Source organism: Nycticebus coucang, chromosome 16 (assembly GCF_027406575.1).
Source record: "Nycticebus coucang isolate mNycCou1 chromosome 16, mNycCou1.pri, whole genome shotgun sequence".
Lineage (NCBI taxonomy): Eukaryota > Metazoa > Chordata > Mammalia > Primates > Lorisidae > Nycticebus > Nycticebus coucang.
The window spans coordinates 4,158,858-4,182,573 of NC_069795.1; the positions used below are offsets into that span (position 1 = coordinate 4,158,858).

General features: G+C 45.5%; 1 protein-coding gene across 3 annotated transcripts; it reads left to right on the plus strand.

Moving 5' to 3' along the window:
• The first annotated feature begins 416 nt into the window (after positions 1 to 416).
• Positions 417 to 19,473, plus strand: ZBTB21 (zinc finger and BTB domain containing 21). 3 transcript variants are annotated; one of them, XM_053565429.1, is made up of 3 exons: positions 1,396 to 1,526; positions 12,333 to 13,942; positions 14,546 to 19,473. In XM_053565429.1, exons 1-3 carry the CDS (start codon positions 1,456 to 1,458, stop codon positions 15,538 to 15,540), a joined length of 2,676 nt encoding a protein of 891 aa, XP_053421404.1. In that variant the 5' UTR covers positions 1,396 to 1,455; the 3' UTR covers positions 15,541 to 19,473. The 3 variants fall into 3 exon arrangements, with proteins under 3 accessions (XP_053421402.1, XP_053421404.1, XP_053421401.1); XM_053565427.1 differs by lacking the exon at positions 1,396 to 1,526 and adding an exon at positions 417 to 513 and having other exon boundaries at positions 12,333 to 19,473; XM_053565426.1 differs by having other exon boundaries at positions 12,333 to 19,473.
• Positions 19,474 to 23,716: the final 4,243 nt, after the last annotated feature.

Consider the following 23,716-nt stretch of genomic DNA (forward strand, 5'->3'; position numbering starts at 1 on the left):
CTCGGCGCGGAGTCTTCGCCGGGCCGCTCCTGGGCTCCCGGGACAGGTCTTGGCTCCGTGGGGATGTGCGGCGCTCCACGCTCGCCCACCGCGGGGGCCGGGGCTCAAGGCGGGACCGCGGAGACAGGCCGCGGCGACCGCGGGCAACACCAGGACCCGGTCGGGTGGCAGGGCCCTCAGGGGACCTCCGCGCCTCCTCACGTGGCGCGCGCCCCCGAGCCTCCGGCCTCCCCTCAGGGACCCAGGGCGCCCGCCACTGCAAGCGCCGCACCCCGCAGGCCCGCCCTCCCCGGCCCCCGGCGCCGCGGACCTCCCTCGCCCCGCCCCCCGGCGCCCAGCGGCCAATCAGAGCGCTGCGCACGTGACGAGCGCTGCCTGCGATGACCTCATCCCTGGTGTGGGATGACGTCAAATTCAAGATGGATGGAATCACAGCGGCAGCAGCGGCTGCGGCGTGCGCGAGCCGAGTGTGAGCGGAAAGGGGCCCTGCGTCTGCCTCGGGGCTGAAGACCGGTGAGTAACTGTCACACTCCTCGCTTTAGGAGAACTTCAGGGCCCTGTGGGAGACTACAACCTCCCCGCAAATTGCGGCCTTTCCTGACGTAACTCTGAGGTGATTTCTCTCCTCTTTTTTCTCTCCACCAGCCGGTTTCGGGCTCCGGCCGCTTCTGCGCTTGCGCCGGGCCTGGGCGCTCACCGAGCATGCCCCGGGCTCCCACGTAGCCGATTGTGCCTTCACACTGCGCATGCCCCGTGTCCGCAGTCGGCCTCGCCCTCGCCACTGCGCATGCTCCGTTCCCTCACTGACTCCATTCCTGGCCCTGGCTGGGCTGCCCCCGGGCTAGCGGACGCGTCGGCCCGGGCGCGCGGCCGTCGCGCGGAGCTGTTGAGGGCGCGCGCTCCCGCGCTGGGCAGGAGGCTGGCGGGTCGCCTCCGGCTCGCGCTGCGAGCGTGAGCGCGGGGGCTGGTGGGTGGCAGGAGACCCCGCACCTGCTGCGGCCCGGTAGCCTGCGCGTGGCGGCCCCGGGCCCAGCCCCGCCGGAGCCCTTCCCGGCCCCCAGTCTCCTCCCTGCCCGGCCCCTCCCGCGGCGTCTGCACCTTGCTGTGCGTTGGTTTCCCCGCGGAGCCGGTGAAGACCTGGTCTCCAAGTCGGCGCGGTGGCACCCCCCGCCGACCCGGAGCGCCATGCTCGGCCGCCTAACGGGTCCCCGCTGGAGAAAGCCCCCGCCAGCGTCTGAAATCCGCGCCGAGGCGTCGGGGAGGGCAGCGGTCCAGACGCAGCCCCGCGCGCTGGCCTCCGGCTGCAGCCCCTCGTGATCTTTTCATGGCCGTTCTGGAACACGCTCAGCAGTCCATCCACAAAAGATCACACCTTTTAATCACGGGACAGCCCCGCGGGCGCCGGCACTTGATCCTGGGTTACCACGAGGGCGGTGTGGCTCGGGAGAGCGCCCCATGAGCCGGCGGTGTGGCTGGGAAGAGCGCCACATGAGCCGCGCATGTGGAGGCGGGGTGTCCTTAGACAGGTATTCCAGTGGGATTGCCTGACAGTGGGAGACGGGGGGGAAAATCAGACTTTGCACAGCCTGGGGTTTTATTTTTAGTGCAAGACCTAACAGCTCTGTTCACCTCTGGCATGTGAGGGCATCTGTGTGTTACAGAATAGACCGGTGATTGTTTAGGATGGTGACCCTGAGTCATCAGTTAAGGAGCCTATGGTTAGTTCTCTATACCTTGTTTAAGAAGACAGAGTGGGTTAGTTCCCTTTAGAAAGCGTTCTCATTGCAAATTATGTTTTAAAATTTTTTCTCCAGTGCTTAACGAAGTAAATCTCATTCATTGAATTTAAATTTAAGTATCCCTAAATATTGATATTAAAGTAGAAATTTGAGGCATTGATCTTCTTAAAAGTAACTTTTTGTTTAATTTATTCTTTTACTACTTTATTGAAAGTGAAGTATAGGTCATTCTGCAGAAATGGAGGTTGAGAAAGGTATATAACCCCTGCTCCTGAGGAATTGACAGTGTTCCAGAGCAGGGAATATTAGATGTGTACACTGACAAGGAAACATTAGAATAACAAAAGAGGGCTTAAGTTATCGAGGAAGTCCTGGATGGGAAGGAGATAATTGAAGGGAAGATTTTAGTTGTTCCCCAAAGCCAGTGGGGAGGAGAATAGAATCTAGGGCTAGGCTTGACAACAGGTCAAATCAGCTTTTAAGGAAAGATTAGAGGTTGCTGGTTTAGGAGACCTCATGTGGCTGGCTGCACACCAAACTAGAGAATATGGTGAGGAGCAGAGGTGGAGGTAGAAGCAAAAGGGAGTGGATCCTAAGTGCCATGCTGTCCAGGTGGGATATCCTGTGATGGAACTATTTAGCAGGCCCTGAGAGGCTGGACTCTAAAGAAGTGTAAGCAGAGATACAGATTTGGGAGTCATCCAGTAGTGATTAAAAGCTACAAGATGCCATTAAAAAAAAAAAAAGAGGAAAGAAAACTGCCACATGTTGAGCTGTATAATAGATGCTGGAGAAATAAAGGTGAACAAATCCAGATCTTTAACCTGAAGCTGGGTGATTGCTCTCTTTGCCCAGTGGATACCTTCCAAGCCTTATGCTCAGCATTAGGGATACACAGGTGAAGACAGAGCTCTTCCTTTTAGGAAGTTTCATGAGGGAGATAGATGTAAAACCAGATCAAATGAAATAGTTGGGGTATAATTACAGAGACATGAAGTAGTGCTGTAGCTTAGAGGACTGAGAGGCAATTGTGTTTGAACTGCATCTTTCTATACAAGTTAGCCAAGTAAAGGAGAAGTAAGAAAGATAATTTCTAGGTGGCAGAAACTGGATGTGCAGGTTTGTAGGGTGGTTGGTAAGGAGTGTCCAGTAAGGGTGGAGAGATGAATTGCAGCTGGAGTGTGAAGTCTTATATGCCAGTCCACGGTTTGAATTTTATTTAGAAAGTAATGGAAAAATTGATAGCGTATTCTAAAGCAGGGCAGTAATGTGATCAGCTTTACTTTAGAAAAAGAAAACTTAACTTTCATTCCTGCATTTAACTGGAGTGCAGAGTACAGAGAAATCAACAAATACTTATTGTGCAATATGCCATGTTGGGCATTGTGAAGAGGGCCAAAGGATAATGACTGATAGTCCTTAAATAAATAAGGCAACAAATAAACATGATATAAATGATGTTGGCTCTGCATAATACAGGAGTTGAAAGGAGGTGTTTACTCATAACCTGAGGTAGTCAGGGAAGGGATATTAGTTTGCTTGGGCTGCTGTAACTAAGCATGGCAAACTGGGTAGCATGAACAGCAGAAATTTCTTTTCTCACAGTTCTAGAGGCTAGAAACCCAAGATAAAGGTGTCAGCAGGGTTGGTTTATTCCGAGGCCTCTCCTCGACTTGTAGACAACTGTCTTCATAGGGTTCTTCTCCATGCTTGTCTTTGTCCTAATCTTCCTCTTCTTACAAGGACACCAGTTACATTGGACCCTAAAGACCTCCTTTTAACTTAGTCACCTCTTTAGAGACCTCATCTCCAAATATAATTACATCTTGAGGTGGGAGGGGTGAGGAGAGACAATTCAGCCCCATAACAGAAGGTTTCAGGGAGGAGTTGCAACTTGAGCTTTAAAAGGTGATTAATGTTCATGTAAGTAGTGCACTAGGGAGAGGGTTCTAGGACATTCCAGATTGGATAATGGAAGAAGTAAGATATATAGGTTATGTCTCAGAAGCAAAGTGTCTGAAGTAGGGAGTCATTACAAGGGGGGTATAAGGGAGAGAAAATTTAAAACATTTTTAGAAATCAGATTTTATAGAGACTGGGAGTTCATGTTTTCGAAATTTTGCATTTTAGATTAATGGAAAATCATTGCATTTATTACTTTGTTTTTAAACAGAATCAAAGCTAGCCCTTTTCGTTAAGATCATAGGTTTTCACTAAAATGTTACAGCAAGGCATTTTCCAACCATCTACTTTCAGTACTGCACCCCCAAGGACTCTGTTTATTTCCATCATGGCACCTAGCACAATCTGAAGTTATCTTTCTTATTTATTTGCTTCCTTGTGTGTCATCTGATTTACCTTGTCTGTTTGGAGCACCACTATATTTCAGATAAATATAACCATGCCTTGTAATAGATGTTTAATAAATGAGGTGAATTAATAATCGTACTTAATGTGTGTATTAGACAAATGATCAAAGCTTTGTTTTAGGAAGCTCAGGCTAGTAGTATTTCACAGGATGGATTTGGAACGTGTGACAAGGAAAAGTGAGTGCCACACGGAAATATATTAGGGTTTTTTAAACAAGAACAGAAACTAACTAGCTTGAATAGAAAAAGGAATTTATTGTAAAGATAGGAGGTTGCTCTTGGACTTTAAGGGAAAGCTGAAAAATTGGAGCAGGAAAGACAAAAACCACGCTAGCTTTAGGAATCTATGTAGCAGGCACCGCAGGGTGCATTTTTAGGCCTCTGCTGAAATAAATCAGCTCTGTTCATTTACTGCCTTTGTTCTCCTCAGAACCCATATTCCAGGAACAAAGTTTCAAATTGACTTTAGCATTGGTCGTGTGCCTCCCCCAAAGCTGGGGGAGAGCAGCATATCAGACTGTACTCAAACAAGGCATAATCTTCTAAGGCAAAATGATGGAGCAGTTACCAGAAAGATGAATGACTGCTGGGTGGCCAGAACAAAAAGGGCAAAGGCTGTGCCCAGAGATGACTGCACTAAGGTGGAAATTAAGAGCCAGAACCATAGCTGGGCACAGTGGCTCATACCTGTAACCCTAGTACTCTAAGAGGCCCAGGCAGATGGATTACTTGAGCTCAGAAGTTGGAAACTAGCCTGAGCAAAAGCAAGACCCCATTTCTAAAAAATAGCCAGGTGTTGTGATGACGGCACTCTACCTAGGGTGACAGAGTGAGACTTTGTGTAAATGGAAAAAAAAAAAAAAGCCTGAACCATGTTAGAATAGAATCATTTAATCATTGAGCTAGACATCAGTGAGAACTCATGGTTAAACCAAGACCAGACTCTCCTTCCCCAACCCCTCACCTAGAAAGAGAGACTAAAAATGTGATGAGTTGGAATGCAAGGTGGTAACATGACTCTTCCTGAAGGGTCAGATAAGCTAGTCTGGCTTTGAAATCTGAGGATGTCTGCATTGTCACCAAGCTAGTGATGATAAGACTGAAACTCAGAGCCCAATCACCATCTAATAGTAAAATCAAACGGAGAGCACTAGGACTGAATCCCAAAATGAGGGTCTGGGAATGAGCTCTGTGTGTGTTTATATTCCAAGGCCAAATGTAGATGCTTTGAATTTTTAACTTGGTGTTTGCCTTGTGTTATATGCATTCCCTCTTTCCAGTATCTTGGTTAGAGCTATGTAAACAATCTCCAACATTTCCAAAGGACCAGTGTTCTCAGGAGTTCAATTTTAAGTTAATGTTTTGGAGGTAAGGAGACATTTTTCTACAGAGCTGGTAAAACAGTTTTGTGAGCTAGTCCTGGAGCCAGCTCGATTCATCATTCATCACAATCACCTTGGTTGTGATACCAGCCTAGGTTTTAGTCTGTCTACCTTGAAAATAGATAAGATTATTTTAATCTCCTTCACTGCCCCTCACTCACCTCCTGGTGCCCTTCTGAGTGCCAGGTTGTGCTTTGCTTTCTTCTGCCCTGTCACTAGAATGTTCTGTGTTCCAAAATTGCCTGCCTTCCCTGCATCTCAAAAATCTTAATTTCCTGCAGCTGATCTAACATTGGGGTAAAGAGGAAAGTATTTGCGTTGAATTAATTTATGTTACAATGAGTTCCCTCCAACCCCCTTTGCATTTGTTACCTGAAGAATTTGAGGTGATGGTATGAAATAAATTATCTAGAATCCAGTTGTGAAGGGCTTTGTAGCTATTCCAAGGAATTAGGACTTAAAGCCAAGGCAAGCCATTGGGAGTTTTTAAGCCACAGCAAGATCAGATGAACATTTCTGAAAAGTGCCTGGAACTTTGAGTATTACAAGTTGGCTATTCTTATCTGAAATGCTTGGAACCAGAAGTGTTTCAGATTTGAGTTTGGTTTTGGATTTTGGACTATTGTGTTACGCTTACCAGTTCAACATCCCTACTCCAAAAATATGAAATGTTCCAACAGGCATGACACCCTTTTGAGTATTGTGTTGGCACTCAAAATATTTTGGATTTTAGAGCATTTCAGATTTTGGACTCTCTGGATTAGGGATACACAACCTGTATCATAATTGTCAAGTGAGTGGCAAGTCCTGTACCTTCCCTGGTGTCTCCATTATTCACTCATCCCACCCCCCTGGCCTAGTGGATTGCTTCCTGCTGCTCACAGATGGGTCTTTTCTTCCATGTTTCACCTTTTAAGACCACCAAGGTTTCTCCACTGTGACTAAAGTGGCACGACTTCTACACTGGTCAGTCAGGTGGAGATGAGCAGTGGGAAAGGAGAGGATGTGGATGGTAGAGGCGGTGTGTATTCATGTGTAAGATGCTCTGCCTTCTGTTAAGTCAGAGATCCTGATTACTCACCATGAAGACATGCATGAAAAATTGGCATTTAATGTGCCAGCAAGTTGATTGAATCTGGATCAGAATAATACATTAGGAGAAAGTCTACCCAGCAGCAAAGCTGGCCACATGTGAGGGCTGAAGAGCAGAGACAAGGTTTGAGGACTTAGTCTGAACATCTACCAGCCACACAGAGTTCTGCTGGATTAGCCCGTGACATTCAGCCTCCTTTTTGCCCACATTCTTAATGGAGCATTTTATGTTAATTGTTAAACTGATAAATGTGCCTCCTGTCATTAAAACACAAAAATACTAAATATTGTCTGTTCACAACTAGACCAGGGAAAGGGCCATTATTTTTATTTTATTTTTTTGCAGTTTTTGGCTGGGGCTGGGTTTGAACCTGCCACCTCCAGTATATGGGGCTGGCGCCCTACTGCCCAAGGGCCATTATTTTTAAATTTTAATAAAGAGGCTAGGTAGGGAGTCCACAGTGTCCAGCTCTCTGTCACCTGTCTCTCTAGGCATCTCAAGTCTCTGGACCCTGGGGTACTGTGTCTAGTCCTCTCAGAGCCTGTTTTAGTCCCCTCAGGTCTCAGGCCTCCCTCTCCCTCTCCACCCTTCTCCTGCCTTCATGTTCCCATGGCTGCAGCCACGCGAAGCCACCTGCAGTTCCTTTGGATACCTCACACTCTGTCTTGTCTCTGTGCCATTGCCTTTGAAATGCTCTGTACCCTTCCTGCCTGCCTCTTCTACGCTCCTTGATTCCTCTGGAGAATGCCTCTGCTGGCCTGTCTCACCTGGACCTGCTGCCCGCTGTCTGTACTGCGTGTCTGCCTCTGCAGACATCCTCTGTGCTGCTTAGCTACTGGACTGTGCTGACAGATTGACTTGCCCTGCTCCCACACGAAACTTGCAGCTCTGTAAGGCAGGCCTTGTTATGTTGGTATCCTCACCCGGGGGAGTTCTAGCACACTAGATGAGTGTCCAGCCATGAGAAGTATGCGATCTGATTCTAAGAGCCCTGGCTCTGGGACCAGTCTTCAGCTGTCTGGGTGACCTGAGGCAAATTACTTGACCTCTCCATGCCTCAATTTCCTAATTTGTAAAATAGGGATGATGACAGTGTCCAGCTCAGAAGATTATGGAAGAATTAAAAGGGGAAACCAGAGGCACTATAGTAGGGCGTTAAGAGCTTAGCCAGCTGATGTGAATCCTTCTGTGCTACTTAATACCTGTGTGACCTTGAGCAAAGTACTTAACCAACCCTGTGCCTCAGCTTCCCCATCTGTAAAATGGGGATGATAATAGAACCTACCTAGGGTTGCTGTAATAGTGAGTTAATACATAAAGAAATGTTGACTTTTGTACATGTGGCAGCAAACACTCATATTAACTATTAATTAAGTACCCAGTTAATGTTTGAGTGAAATAGAAAATAAATACTGTAAAGTTGTTTTGCCCGGCTGTATCAGAAATTTGGACATCCTTCTAAATTCGAGCCACTTTTCAAGCAGATAGTCTCTCATGACTCTGAATGGAGGTTACTGTCAATAGTTTCAAAGCCGAAATAATTTTTAGGAAGAATAACTTAAAAATTTAACTTAACTCTGAGCAATTTTATTATTTGTTCCCTAATTCCCAGATGTTTTCATTCAAAGAAGATAGAAGCATATAGTCCAAAAGATTGGAAGCAATTATTTAGTGCAGAAACAGGGATCATGATAATTTGAAGACAGCATAAAGAAAGAAACCTTTCTGAGCAAAGAAACGTGAGAAAATTGTTGCTTTTTGGCAATAGGGTACGGATGGTATGTGGAGTCCCATTTGTTGCTTGTCTGTGGGTGTAGAACATCTCTCTTAGCTTGGTATCTTTAGCCTTTACCTGTGGGTTCGAGTTCTTGTGGTGCCTTAAGCTTAGGTTCCCCCAAAAGCAGACCCTGAAACAAGGATTCAGATGTAGATTATTTATAAGGGATCTGAGGAAGCACAAGAAAGGAAGAAGGGAAGCATGCTCAGAAGGTTCATTAGCGAGCGCTGCTGCTCACATGTATGGAGTCAAAACTGAATTCTTTTAAAAAATCCCCTGGTTTTTCTATCAAACTCCACCTCTAGTTGTTCTGGCAGAGTCCTTAACTCCTCACCTTCTCTGCTCCTACAAGTCAGTCCCTTAGACACCTTGATGGCTCTGCCTCACCTCCACTGCTGCCGCCTGGGCCGAGCTGTCTTCCCCTCTCACCTGGACCATTGCAGTGCACTCTGGGCAGGCTCTCAGCGTTCAGCCTTGCCCTCCTGTGGCCTGATCTCAACACCATAGCCAGAGCAGTCCTATGAAAATGTAATTCAGGTCTTTGCCATTCCTTGCTCAGAATCTTCCAGTGATTGTTCCTTTCACACAGAATAAAAAGTATAGAGTTCTGGGCGGCACCTGTGGCTCAGTCGGTGGGGCGCCGGCCCCATATACCGAGGGTGGCGGGTTCAAGCCCAGCCCCGGCCAAACTGCAACCAAAAAATAGCTGGGCGTTGTGGCGGGTGCCTGTAGTCCCAGCTGCTCGGGAGGCTGAGGCAGGAGAATCGCTTAAGCCCAGGAGTTAGAGGTTGCTGTGAGCCGTGTGACGCCACGGCACTCTACCTGAGGGCGGTACAGTGAGACTCTGTCTCTACAAAAAAAAAAAAGTAGAGTTCTTCAGCAAACCCTGCAAACCTAAACAGGTGTCTCCTCATAGCCTCTGGGATGTCATCATCCACAGCCCCCAGCACGCCCTGCCGCACCTCTGTTCCCTCAGCTCCTGCCTCTGCAGTACTGCTCTCCCTCAGTGTCCCTGGGCTCATCTCTCACCTCCTCGGGTCTTCTCAAACACCACTTTGGTGAACGAATAAATGGCATGAGAAGCTCTGGTACTGTCTGTAGTGTGTTGTAGGTGCTGAATAAACAGTAGCATTACTCTTACCTTATTGAATCCTCACAGCAGCATTGTGTGGCAGCTACTGCTGTTACCCTTGTTTATAATGAGAAACCCAGGCCCAGAGCCGTCAGTCAGCCTAGAACGCTGGCTCACAGACTGCACTGCCCCATGGGAAGGGGTGCGTTGTACAGCTCAACCCCACACGTGCTGATGTGTAGTCATGTGGCTGTGTAGCTACAGTGGAAGTTCTTGAGCTCTTGGTCGGCCTGACTAAATTGGGTGCGTTCTGACATTTTCTACTCTGCCCTACTTGTTTTTTTTTTTATCTTTTAATTGCTAGCTTAAAACCTCTACATTGGGGTGGCGCCTGTGGCTCAAAGGAGTAGGGTGCTGGCCCCATATACCAGAGGTGGCGGATTCAAACCTGGCCCTGGCCAAAAACTGCAAAAACACCCCAAAACTCTAAATTGAGTTCAAGAACTCCTTTTGACAAAGACTTGTCCAAGCCTATGTTCTGCATCTGTTTTTTTTTGTTTGTTTTTTTAAGAGACTGTCTCACTTTATTGCCCTCGGTAGAGTGCTGTGATGTCACAGCTCACAACAACCTCCAACTCCTGGGCTTAGGCGATTCTCTTGCCTCAGCCTCCCAAGTAGCTGGGACTACAGGCACCTGCCACAACACACACCTCTTTTTTTGTTGCAGTTTGGCTGGGGCCGGGTTTGAACCCACCACCCTCAGTATATGGGGCCAGCGCCCTACTCACTGAGCCATCGGTTCTTCCCCAGCTGCATCTGTTGTTTTTGCTTGTAGCAACACCTAACCTAGCTATGTCAAAAAGTTTTAGCACTAAAACTGCTCCTTAGATGGCCAGGTCAGTACATGTGGCATCATAAGGTTATTTCCTTTCCTGCTGACCTCTGTGAAAGACAGTAAGGGTCTCTTTAGACAAATGGGTGCATAGTTATAAGGAAAGAATGGGTGATAGCATTGAGGGGGAAATTAAAATGGCTAATAAGAAGGAAGACAAAGGGCAGGAAAGTATATCAGGCAATTATAAATAGAGGAGGGAGACTGGCCATTCGGTATGAAAGGCAGATAGGCAGGGATGGACAGAAACCCCACATGGTCTGACCAGTGCAGTTGTTTGTGGACAGGCTGAAAGCATCATTCATCCCTGGAAGTCAAATCACGCCCCTGCCTTGTTGCATTGAGTCAGCACCTTAGGGAGTTGTGTACCATGTTTGGGCACTCCCACCTTGGCAGCCCAGGAGACTCTTAATTTCTGGTTACCCCAGATGAGGCTGGAGTAACCAGCAAAGGCCAGAAGACCATCTACAAGTGTGCTGGAGCTAAGGTTGATTCATATAGCTTGCCCCCTAGAAAAGATAAAACTGTCACAAATATCTTAGTTACTTTGGGTCCATTTTAATATTAAATGTTCTGACACTGTTTTAAAGAAAAGATGGCATTATAATGAAAGAGATGAGGTATTCAAGTAAAAAAGCCTAAGCGAAGGATCACATACAGAGAGCTGGGCATCATCTCTGTACAAGTTGGTTTCATCTTCCTTGAGAGCATGGTGGACCCTTGCTGGACCCTTTATTTTTGATATTGAATAAAATGCCTATTAATAGTGTTACTTACTTTCTGAAAGTTAATTACATAACAGTTTGTTGCATTTTCTTTAGATGAAATCTTTGCAACAGCCCTGCGAGAGGGTACGGTTGCTCTTCCCATCCCACACAGGTAACTTGACGGGCAGAAGCTGACAGAGATGCCTGAGGATAGTCCGCTAGCAAGAAAAAGGTGGCATCTTAGCCAAGCATCTGGTGCTAGAGCTTGCCCTCCATCTCCTCTTTAGATTTAAAGAGAATGTCAGTGAAATCTCAGTTTAGCCCCGTAAGTTTAGAGCCAGGCTAACGTTTCCTCTGTGCTTATATTAAAAATGTCATTTGGGGTTCGGCACCAGCCACATATACCAGGGCTGGCAGGTTCGAACCCAACCCGGGCCAGCTAAGCAACAATGACAGTTTGCAACAGAAAAATAGTCGGGTGTTGTGGCAGGCGCCTGTAGTCCCAGCTGCTTAGGAGGCTGAGGCAAGAAAATCGAAGCCAAAGAGATGGAGGTTGCTGTAAGCTGTGGTGCCACGGCACTCTACCAAGGGTGACATAGTGACACTCTTGTCTCTAAAAACAAAAAAAAAAGTGATTTGGTAAGAAGGTAGTATTCAAGAGATTGCAAGTTAATTAGCCTGATAAAGAAAGGAAACTTTTTTGTTCTTTAATGCTTCTCACCTTTACACTTTGATTTAGTAGTAATTAGCAAATGACTTTTTCCCTTTACAAATTCTTACCTGTTTTTAAAGCTCTGACAAGACCTCTACTCTGCAACCCATTGTTAACAATTCACATTACATTTACGTATATACAGTAATAAAACTGATTTTCTTTCAGAATTACAGACGTTAGGGGTTTGATAAGTCATACTTACTCTCTGTATTAGTAAGTAATAGAGCCAAGCATCAAATGGGTCATGATCCTAGTAATAAATCTTTATTTTCAGCTGCTGCTTGCCTCGCTCCCTGCCCCATCCTAGCATTCTTTTTGATGGTGTTGGCGTGCCTGTGTTATGGTATTTAGTTCCTAAAATTCTTCAATTTTATAAGGATCTGCTTAAACTGTGAGGCTGATTTTCCATTTTCAGTATTATTTAAATAAGTTTGTTATCCAAAAAACTTTTGTCAGCCTGTGGTCTACAAGATGTTGGCACCTAACAAAAGGCAGTTGATGGTCCGTCCCTGCCTTTGAGGAGCCTTCATGTTGGGGAGGACTTTGCCCCGCCTTATCCATAATAATTTTACATTTTGTCTTTTAGAGAAACCCAAGCCATGGAGGGACTGCTGCATTACATCAACCCAGCACATGCCATTTCCCTCCTGAGTGCCCTCAACGAAGAGCGCCTCAAAGGACAGCTGTGTGATGTGCTGCTGATTGTCGGGGATCAGAAGTTCAGAGCTCATAAAAATGTCTTGGCTGCTAGCAGCGAATACTTTCAGAGTTTATTCACAAATAAGGAAAATGAGTCACAAACTGTATTTCAGCTTGACTTTTGTGAACCAGATACTTTTGATAATGTTTTGAACTACATTTATTCTTCCTCCTTATTTGTTGAGAAGAGCAGCCTTGCTGCTGTGCAAGAACTTGGCTACAGCCTTGGGATCTCCTTCCTCACTAACATTGTTTCCAAAACACCTCAAGCCCCCTTTCCAACATGTCCCAATAGAAAAAAAGTGTTTGTAGAAGACGATGAAAACAGTTCTCAAAAGAGAAGTGTCATTGTTTGTCAAAGTAGAAACGAAGCACAAGGAAAAACCGTTAGTCACAACCAGCCTGACCTAAGCCATACTTCCCGACCCTCGCCTAGCACTGCAGTCAGGCCTAGTGCCCATAAGCCACAAGTTCCAAAACCAGTTGAGCCTCTTCACAATTTGTCATTAACTGAAAAGAGTTGGCCAAAAGATAGTTGTGTGGGATATGCAAAGTCTCTCGAGCACTCTGGATCTTTGGATGATCCTAATAGAAGCAGTTTGGTGAAAAGAAACACAGTATTGCCTTCAAAGCCTCTGCACGACAGAGAAGCTACGGATGATAAACCAGGTGTAAGTGGTCAGCTTCCAAAAGGGAAGGCCATAGAGCTGGCTTTGAAGAGACCACGGCCACCTGTTTTGTCTCTCTGTAGCTCATCAGAGACTCCCTATCTGTTAAAAGAGACTAGCAAAGGAAGTGGTCAAGGTGAAGATAGGAACTTGTTATACTATTCAAAGCTAGGCTTAGTGATCCCATCCAGTGGGTCTGGGTCAGGAAACCAAAGCATCGACAGGAGTGGCCCACTTGTTAAGAGTCTCCTCAGACGATCGCTGTCCATGGACAGTCAGGTTCCTGTCTACTCACCCTCCATAGACCTGAAAAAGACCCAGGGGTCATCAGCAGTGTCGGATGATGCACCAGGGAATATGTTATGTGCTTTATCTCAAAAGTCATCTTTAAAAGACTGTGGTGAAAAAGCAGCCCTAGATGGCAGGCCTCAAGTGCTACAGCCCCGGCGCCTCAGGTCCTTCAGTGCTTCTCAGTCAACAGACAGGGAGGGGGCCTCCCCCGTGACCGAGGTGCGCATAAAGACTGAGCCCAGCAGCCCGCTGTCGGACCCCTCAGACATCATCCGTGTCACCGTGGGAGATGCAGCGGCAGCAGCAGCCTCGGCACCATCAGTCACAAGAGACCTGTCTCTGAAAACAGAAGACCAGAAGGACATGAGCAGACTCCCAGCAAAAAGGAGGTTCCAAGCAGACAGACGGTTGCCCTTTAAGAAGTTAAAGGTGAATGAGCACGGGTCTCCTGTGTCAGAAGACAACTGTGAGGAAGGCTCCAGCCCCACTCTCCTGGAGGCAGATTACCCAGATTCTGATTTGAATAAAGAGGAATTTGGTGAGTTGGAGGGGACGAGACCAAACAAAAAATTTAAATGCAAACATTGCCTTAAGATCTTTAGATCAACAGCAGGTCTTCACCGTCACGCTAACATGTACCATAACCCAGAAAAGCCCTACGCTTGTGACATCTGTCACAAGAGGTTTCACACCAACTTCAAAGTGTGGACACACTGTCAGACCCAACACGGCATAGTGAAGAACCCATCACCAGCTTCTAGTTCCCATGCTGTTTTGGATGAAAAATTCCAAAGAAAGCTGATTGATATAGTGAGAGAGAGAGAGATTAAGAAGGCCCTGATCATTAAGTTAAGGCGCGGCAAGCCTGGTTTTCAGGGACAGAGTAGTTCCCAAACGCAGCAAGTCATCAAGAGGAACTTGCGATCTCGAGCCAAAGGAGCATACATTTGTACTTACTGTGGAAAAGCTTATCGCTTTCTCTCTCAATTTAAGCAGCACATAAAAATGCACCCAGGAGAAAAACCCCTTGGAGTACATAAAGTTGCTAAGCCAAAAGAGCATGCTCCTCTTGCAAGTCCAGTAGAAAACAAGGAGGTTTACCAGTGCCGCCTCTGTAATGCTAAGCTCTCTTCTCTCCTAGAGCAAGGAAGCCACGAGAGGCTATGCCGGAACGCCACCGTCTGCCCTTACTGCAGCCTCAGGTTTTTCTCGCCCGAGCTGAAGCAGGAGCACGAGAACAAGTGTGAGTATAAGAAGCTGACCTGCCTGGAGTGCATGCGCTCCTTCAAGTCCTCCTTCAGCATCTGGCGGCACCAGGTCGAGGTCCACAATCAGAACAGCATGGCACCAGCTGAAAACCTCTCTGTGCCAGTTCTGGACCACAACGGTGACGTGACTGGTTCTTCAAGGCCCCAAGTCCAACCTGAGCCTCATAAAGTAAATCATGTTGTCACCACAAAAGACGACAATGTGTTCAGTGATTCTTCAGAGCAAGTCAACTTCGACTCAGAGGATTCCTCATGTCTCCCTGAAGACCTTAGTCTTTCTAAGCAGCTGAAAACCCAAGTCAAGGAGGAGCCTGTGGAGGATGCTGAGGAGGAGGCACCCGAGGCCAGCGTGGCCCCCAGAGAAGCAGGTCCCAGCAAGGACACCGGCGTATGGCCTTGTGAGAAGTGTGGGAAGATGTTCACGGTGCACAAGCAGCTAGAGCGGCACCAGGAGCTTCTGTGCTCCGTGAAACCATTTATTTGTCACGTGTGCAACAAAGCTTTTCGCACTAACTTTCGTCTCTGGAGTCACTTCCAGTCTCACATGTCTCAGGCTACGGAGGAGTCGGGGCGTAAGGAATCTGAAGTGTGCCCCGTCCCCACAAACTCTCCCTCGCCACCCCCTCTGCCACCACCGCCACCACTGCCCAAGATCCAGCCACTGGAGCCCGACAGCCCCACGGGCTTGTCTGAAAACCCAGCTCCTGCCACAGAGAAATTGTTTGTACCCCAAGAATCAGACACCCTTTTTTACCACGCCCCACCCCTTTCAGCGATCACATTTAAAAGACAGTTCATGTGTAAACTTTGCCATAGGACATTCAAGACTGCATTTAGTCTTTGGAGTCACGAGCAAACACACAACTGAAAGACCAACATTTTCGCCTATTAAGGGATGGGGGCAGTCCCCAGATTTCAACCTGAATTGTGAAATGTGCATAAGTAACAATATTTTTTAAAAATAATAAATGTTGAAAATTGTTATGCTTGAATTTAAGTTTGAGATAAACTGATACTAGTCAGTAATGTCCTTACTCAACTTTAGAAATAAACTTAAAATATGGTGGTCCTGGACCTTCCAGGAACAAGGTGGTTTGATCTCATTAAGGTTGAGAGTGGCTTCACTTCCGTTGTTTGCATGGCTCCTTCTCATTCCACAGTGTCAGTGTAATCTGAGGTTTTTGGTTTTTACTGATTTGTAATTAGTAGAATCAAAAGTATTTCTTTTGATTATTTCAGGCACCTAAGTTCTAATAAATCTTAACCATATTCTTCAGTCCGAAAATATATCAGGAAGAAGTGGAGTAGTTTGCTGTATTGGTTTAGATCTTAGAATACTTTAGCAATAAAAAAGATAAACCTCAACTTTAATAAGTTATCCTGACACTTGATAAAAATAAATATTTGGTATTTTGTGGTCACATAGAACTTTTTTTTGTATGAAAATTGTGAGACATTTAAATCAGCAATAGTAACAGTTTTATAAACTGACAAAAACTTGCTCTCTTTCTTGGTCACTTAATACTATAACAAATGACGGTTAAACTCTAAAGAAGGCTTAGAAGGTGAAACATGATTTATGGAAGTGCCCTGAAGTCACTTTCCTAGAGCTTCCATGTTGGTATGAGTAACAAAGTACTCTCCTCACAAGTTCAGACCAGGATTTAAAGGACTGTGAGTGTTTGATTTCTGATTTATGCTGTCACAAATTAAAGATCTGAGTATAGATGGGACAAAACAGCTAACATACGGCACTAATTTTGAATTTAACATTAATATAACATGTAAGGTCAGGTCATATATTTAGATAGATCCCAAACACTCGGAGTCAGTACAGCTGATCTAAAATTCTAAACTACCATTTACTCCAGAGCAGAGGAGGAAACACCACACCGCAATTCAATATGCTTTTCAAGGACAATATATATAGCATACATATTTTCCTGCCTTGCTGTCTTTTGTGACAATTTCTGTTAGAATTTGTTGGCGTTTACAGTGGTTAAAACTGTAACCTAGTGAAGCCATCCTGCTCTAAGTCACTGCTTACTGTTTCATGAATGTGTACGAAAGCTCTATCAACAGTCCAAAATTAGTTTTAGCTACTTACTTTGGTTCGTAAGTTTTGGGCTTGCTTTTCCTTTTATGTATTAAGTTGTAATTAAAAGCCTTTCAGTAGGTATTATCCAAAGTTCAATGCAGTCTTTCAAAAGAGAAGGTTTTTCCTTGGTTAGACATATAAAAGAAATGTTATTAGGAAACTACAAAATCTTTGTTTAAGGTAGTAATACAGGTTAAGGCTTCAAGTTCATAATTCATTTTTTACAAGCTACAATTTCAAATTTTAAGTCAACTACTGTGATTGAGAAAGTTATGGGCTCTAGCAGAAAACTCTGTCCCTGTCAGTCTCTTCACCAGCATCCGTACCAGTGGTAGGAACAATTCTTAACTTTTCACTGAAACACAGCGTTTTTATCAAATACTAATTGACTTTGTACATTACAGAAATGATACATGAAATTTTTCCTTTTATTATTTCACTTTTTAAAAACTACCCAAAATTCCAAAGTATTTTAGTAGTTACTTCCTCTTTCGTTCGTTCTTAGATTTGACGGACAAAGGAAAATAAGATTGAGCTGCAGTTACTGATTCTATGCATTTTAAAGATAGCACTGAAGCGTGTGACCAGTGCAGCATCAGGATGGGTAATTGTGCTTTGAACTCATTCCCTGCATAGTGTGGTGTTACTCTTGAGCGTCTCGATAAACTGTCACTTCAGAAGGAGTCAGTTCCCTGAGTAATCATCACCTACATGGCCATTAGAGTATCTGTGATAATTCCCTGATACAGTGTATCTTAGCATTGCAAATTCAATATCCCACAACTTGAACCTTTATGCTACATTTTTCAAGATTTATAAAAGTAATGTTATTAATCAAAAAATATTTTTGGTCTGAATATAGGCTTCACAAATCTGTTAGATTTTAAAAATTATAGTGTTTGTCTTGTTAGCTCACATTTTTGTCTAGGCAAGGAAAATAAGATTTCAAATAAAATTTTGAACCAAAAACATTTATAATGCAGTTCTGGTTTTTCTATTACTTTTTATACTGAACCTTAAAAGCATTAGGCTGAAAGAGTTTATTTTGATGGTCAAAAAAAATATGCTTCCACTCATGTAACTATTTTAAATGTTAAAAAGTAAAATAATTAAAGACATTAATTGTTTTATTTGTTGAACAGATTTTAAAGAATGTTTATCTCAGTAGGCAAATATTTGGTGTAAAACAAGGTGGACGTTCATTGTCACAACTCTAGTGAAGATATTCTTGTAAATATCTTTTCTGATTGTAATTAATTTTTGAAAATGTAGAAAGCTCGTTATTATAAGTATTCAGGATGCCTGCTTTTTTACACAGTTGTTGAAAAGAATGTAAAATGTTTTAATATATTCTTTATTAATCTGAGAACTTGTTACAGAATCATTTTCTTTATGTGGGAGAAGAAAAGAGTAACATAAAACATGTTTTTATCACTCAAAGCAAGCAATGGAGGTAACAAATTTTGTGCATTTTTAATAGTTATATTTCAAGATTAACAGAACATTCACCTTTACAACTAGTTAGTGTGCATTTATAATTTTACCAAAATATACGCTTAACAACAGTGATGTTATTTGCATTTGTGGAGAGTTGTATGATGTTCCTGCTTTTCTGGTTTAGAATGGACTGTTTCTAGCCTTTTCTTTGTAAATGTCAGCCTGGCCCTCAACAGGGACACCTAGACCTACTCACAGCCCCGCTGGTACTAGCGGGAGCAGCCTCTGTGAGGCAAGAGCAAACCAGCGGGGTTGTGGCTGTGTCTGACTGGCTGGCGGTCAGGGTGAGGGAGAGGTAAAAAGTAGCAGATCTAAACTTGGCTTTTTATTCCTCAAGCCAGGTTCTCACAATCATGCTGTGCAGTTTACAAGCTGCAGCTTTAGGGAGTAGATTTTCTTAATGAAGAATAATTGGGTATCATTCTGAACAGATTTCTGTACAAATTTAATTATTACTGGAATATTTACAAGTAAGTTTGTTGATTTCTGATGTCCATTGATGTTTTGCAATAATTGTAAACTGCATTATTGATTAAAATAATGCTGACATTTAATAAGTATTCTTTAACATTGACTACTAAACTTTAAGTTTGAAAAATGGGGTTTCCTCTCTTGTGGTTCTTTGTGGCTTTAGCACTTTAGGAAGTTTTCTCATGCTCCGTAACACATGCTTCCGTTGCCGCGCAGCAAGTGCACCAGCTCCTGGAGCTCCACGCAGCGGGGAGGAGTGCTGAGTTAATGTCAGGTGTTTTCATTCTTTCTTGGAGACAGCCTTTTGGGAACCAAAGTATTTTACTGTAAATCTTCAAAATAATTGAATTCAGCACTGTTTAGTCATTTGTTAGTGCTGTCCAGATTTTCCATGAAGTTTACTTGGTTAATACTAATTTTCTAAAGGTGTTCATTTCTTTTGACATTATTCCAAGATTATTTGAAGCGTTTCATTGAATATATACTTGTTAAAAGAAAAATGGGTGGTTTTATTATAATTGTGCACACTTGGTCATATGCCTTAGCAGAGTAAGTCACTGTTCGATTTTATTTAGGAATAAGCTGTTTGGGACTGAACATTTATAGTAAAATAGGATTTCTATCTAATGTTAATCCATTGCTTATTTGTATCCAATTCTCTTGTCTGTTTACTTCCCCTTAAATCTCAACTAAGAATGATTGGAGTCAATAAATTTGTACTGTATTTTGCTTTGAGTAATGCTCTCAGTGCTGTGTTTTGTACCTTGATAGTAATGATTAGTAGCATTTAAATTTATGAAAGTAAATGATAATGTGGGTAATATGAATGGCTACTTATGGGTTGTGAGAGAATTTAATTTTCCTCAGTTCTAGGTTGCTTGTAAAATTTGGGCTGTATTAAAGCTTCAGTTATTTGGGCACCAAAAATATACAATACTTAAAATCAGAGAGGCAATGATCTTTGCTTATTCACTTTTTTCATTACTGTTCACACCCCTGGGTTTTTTTGTTTGTTTGTTTTGTTTTTTATTGTTGGGGATTCATTGAGGGTACAAAGAACCAGGTTACATTGATTGCATTTGTTAGGTAAATTCCCTCTTAGAATTATGTCCTGTTCCCAAGAGGTGTGTGACACCCCCTGACCTCCCACCCCTCCCTCCTTCCCTCTCCCTGCACCCTCTTTCCCCACCCCCTACCGTGTACTAAGGTCATCAATTGTCCTCATACCAGAATTGAGTACGTAGGATTCTTGCTTCTCCATTCTTGTGATGTGTTCCACTTCCATCCAGTTTAATACAAAAGATGTGAAGTCTCTGTCTTTTTAATGGCTGCATAGTATTCCACAGTATGCATATACCACAGCTTGTTAATCCATTCCTATTTTTTAATCTACCTTTGCTACTCAAATTAATTTTTTTTTTTTTTGAGAGTAGAGTGCCATGGTGTCACAACTCACAGCAACCTCCAACTCCTGGGCTTAAATGATTCTCTTGCCTCAGCCTTCCAAGTAGCTGGGACTACAGGTGCCTGCCACAGCACCCAGCTATTTTTTGTTGCAGTTGTCATTGTTGGTTAGCTGGCCAAGGGTGGATTTAAATCCACCAACTTCCGTACATGTGGCTGGCGCTATAACCACTGTGCTACGGGCACCGAGCCTCAAATTAATTTTTAAGGTAATGGGAGTAGATGCATAAAAAGAAAGTTTTGGGGCACCCTGCATTGATAATTCATCATAATGATTAATAAGCTAGTTTTAATGATTTAAAGGCTTCAACATTGTAGTATTTGTTTTTATTCTGTTGTGGCTCTTCTGTAACATTGGAATTTGTTCCTTTTTGTACCAGTATTGGCTTTCCCTATAAAGCAAAGGGCTGAGATGTAGGTATTTCACCTTAACACCACTAGGCTGGCTGGAAAGTAAGGAATTAGAAGGAAAGGAGATTGATGGATGCCAGTTCTCCAGGGCTTGGGCTTGTACTCAGCTCTTCTTTTCCTTTGTTGATACCCTAAATTAGTCTTTCTTGAGATCCTCTCCCTAAAGTTTCTTGACCACTGCACCAGAACAGTGTAATTCTTTTAATCTTCTGCTTTAATCCTGCCATTTAGTTAGCCACCAAATATTGATTTTTGAAAAGCCTCAGGTTTGCCTTTTTTCTTAGCAATAACAGGCTCTTCGAGGTGCGGGATTGTTGGCCTCCTGTTGCTTCCTCCTAAGTGTTTGCCACACACTCAAGATAGTAAATGCCTGTGGGGGTAAAACCATGTCCTCAGCATCTAAATTTTCCCCAGCCAGAGGCACAATCTTGGCTCAATTCTTAACGTGAGCTCAGTTCATACTCTGTGAACAGTGGAAGTTGTGTGATGCATGGTATATGCGTGAAAGAGGTGTCCCATGTTGTCACAGGAGCACTTTATTTACAAATGGAGTGTGTGTGGTCGGGCGCAGTGGCTCACGCCTGTAATCCCAGCAGTCTAGGAGGCTGAGGTGCATGGATTGCTTGAACTCAAAGAGTTCCAAGACCAGCCTGAGCAAAAGCAAGACTGTCTCTACTAAAAAAAGAAAAACAAGACAGGTGTTGTGGTGGGTGTCTATAGTCCCAGCTACTTGGGAGGCTAAGGCAAGAGGATTCCTTGAGTTTGAAGTTACTGTGAGCTATGATGACTCTACACACTCTACCCAGGGCGACAGTGATACTGTCTCAAAAAAAAAAAAAGAAGAAAGAAAAGGAACATATGGAATGATGGGTATGTGAATTTGAGTTTCATGAAATCAGCCATTGGCCCCTGTCCTTCACAACAGGAGCCCTTGGTCAGTTGTCCGCCTCATGATAACGCAAGCCTGCCTTTTGCCTGAGTATCTTAGGTCCTACCTCAGGTTGAGTATCTTAGGTCCTACCTCAGGTTGGCATCATTTCCTCCAGGAAATTCTTCCAGCCCAAAACAATTGCCCTTCTGAGCATTCCCATAAAACCCTGACACAGCCTTGTATTTGACTTGTGGCTTCTATTTTATCCACTTATGATTTACATTACTGGACTGGGAGGGGCCCAGAAGCTGGGCAGGGGCTGTAGTGATGCTTCTGTTTCCAGGACTTCGCAGAGGGAAGGTGCCTATTAAGTATTTGATGAATAAACACAACAAAGAAATCTTGTCAGAGGCAATGGGCAACCAACCAATTTATTTTCAGCTAATATTAGTAGGAAACTTAGTATTATCTCTACATATAGTCCCCAGATTTCAATTCAGCTACTCAATAAGAGACCCATAGTGTATTTTAATTTTCATGTGGTTCTCAGCTCAAGGAAAAATTGAAATGATCACATGGCTGGTGTTAGATGGACAAGTTCCTTGAACTTTATAAACCCCAGGTGCTCACGTGCTGCATGATAGTTTTGGATCTGTGGCACTGTGCATCCCTGGCACTGCCCAAATGCCACTTAGGTCACCCCAGTGTGGGCAGTAGCTAGCACTGAGTGCTGATCTCCTGGGAAGCACTGCCCGCGTGTGTATGCCAGTCGTCATAAACTGCAGTCGGACCGCTCTAAGGTGACCCCCCCAGGGACTGTAACAAACTGGTCAACATAGGTAGGAACTAGGTCTACCGTGCATGTCTGCTCTATGAAAATTAGGTCAGCTTGAAGAGGTGGTCCATGGAGGGAGGAGGTCCATGGAGGGAGGAGGTTGGGGAGGGTGGCCCAGGGAGGGAGGAGGTCCATGGACGGTGGAGGTCTGTGGAGGGAGGAGGTCCATGGAGGAAGGAGGTCCGGGGAGGGTGGACCAGGGAGGGAGCAGGTCCATGGAGGGTGGTCCGGGGAGGGAGGAGGTCCCTGGACGGAGGAGGTCTGTGGAAGGAGGAGGTCTGTGGAGGGAGGAGGTCCCTGGACGGTGGATGTCTGGGGAGGGAGGAGGTCCCTGGACGGCGGAGGTCCATGGAGGGAGCAGGTCCCTGGAGGGTGGAGGTCCATGGAGGGAGGAGGTCCCTGGACGGTGGAGGTCCATGGAGGGGGCAGGTCCCTGGACGGTGGAGGTCCATGGAGGGAGGAGGTCCCTGGACGGAGGAGGTCCAGGGAGGGAGGAGGTCCCTGGACGGTGGAGGTCCATGGAGGGAGGAGGTCCCTGGACGGTGGAGGTCCATGGAGGGAGGAGTTCCATGGAGGGAGCAGGTCCCTGGATGGTGGAGGTCCATGGAGGGAGGAGGTCCCTGGACGGAGGAGGTCCATGGAGGGAGGAGGTCCATGGAGGGAGCAGGTCCCTGGACGGTGGAGATCCATGGAGGGAGGAGGTCCCTGGACGGAGGAGGTCCAGGGAGGGAGGAGGTCTGGGGAGGGAAGAGGTCCATGGAGGGAGCAGGTCCCTGGATGGTGCAGGTCCATGGAGGGAGGAGGTCCCTGGACAGAGGAGGTCCCTGGACAGTGGAGGTCCATGGAGGGAGCAGGTCCCTGGACAGTGGAGGTCCATGGAGGGAGGAGGTCCCTGGATGGAGGAGGTCCGGGGAGGGAAGAGGTCCCTGGACGGTGGAGGTCCGTGGAGGGAGCAGGTCCCTGGACGGAGGAGGTCCGGGTAGGGAGGAGGTCCCTGGACGGAGGAGGTCTGGGGAGGGAGGAGGTCCGTGGAGGGAGGAGGTCCCTGGATGGTGGAGGTCCATGGAGGGAGGAGGTCCCTGGATGGTGGCGGTCCATGGAAGGAGCAGGTCCCTGGACGGTGGAGGTCCATGGAGGGAGCAGGTCCCTGGACGGTGGAGGTCCATGGAGGGAGGAGGTCCATGGAGGGAGCAGGTCCCTGGACGGTGGAGGTCCATGGAGGGAAGAGGTCCCTGGACGGAGGAGGTGCCTGGACGGTGGAGGTCCATGGAGGGAGCAGGTCCCTGGACGGTGGAGGTCCCCGGACGGTGGAGGTCCCTGGACAGAGGAGATCCCTGGACGGTGGAGGTCCATGGAGGGAGGAGGTCCCTGGATGGAGGAGGTCCCTGGACGGTGGA

What these genes read in the sequence shown, in the direction of transcription:
- ZBTB21 (XM_053565426.1), top strand. Translation starts at nt 1,456, where the DNA reads ATGAGCCGGCGGTGTGGCTGGGAAGAGCGCCACATGAGCCGCGCATGT. An exon ending in GGCGGGGTGTCCTTAGACAG is followed by an intron (nt 1,527 to 12,332) that starts GTATTCCAGTGG and finishes TTTGTCTTTTAG; the next exon opens with AGAAACCCAAGCCATGGAGG.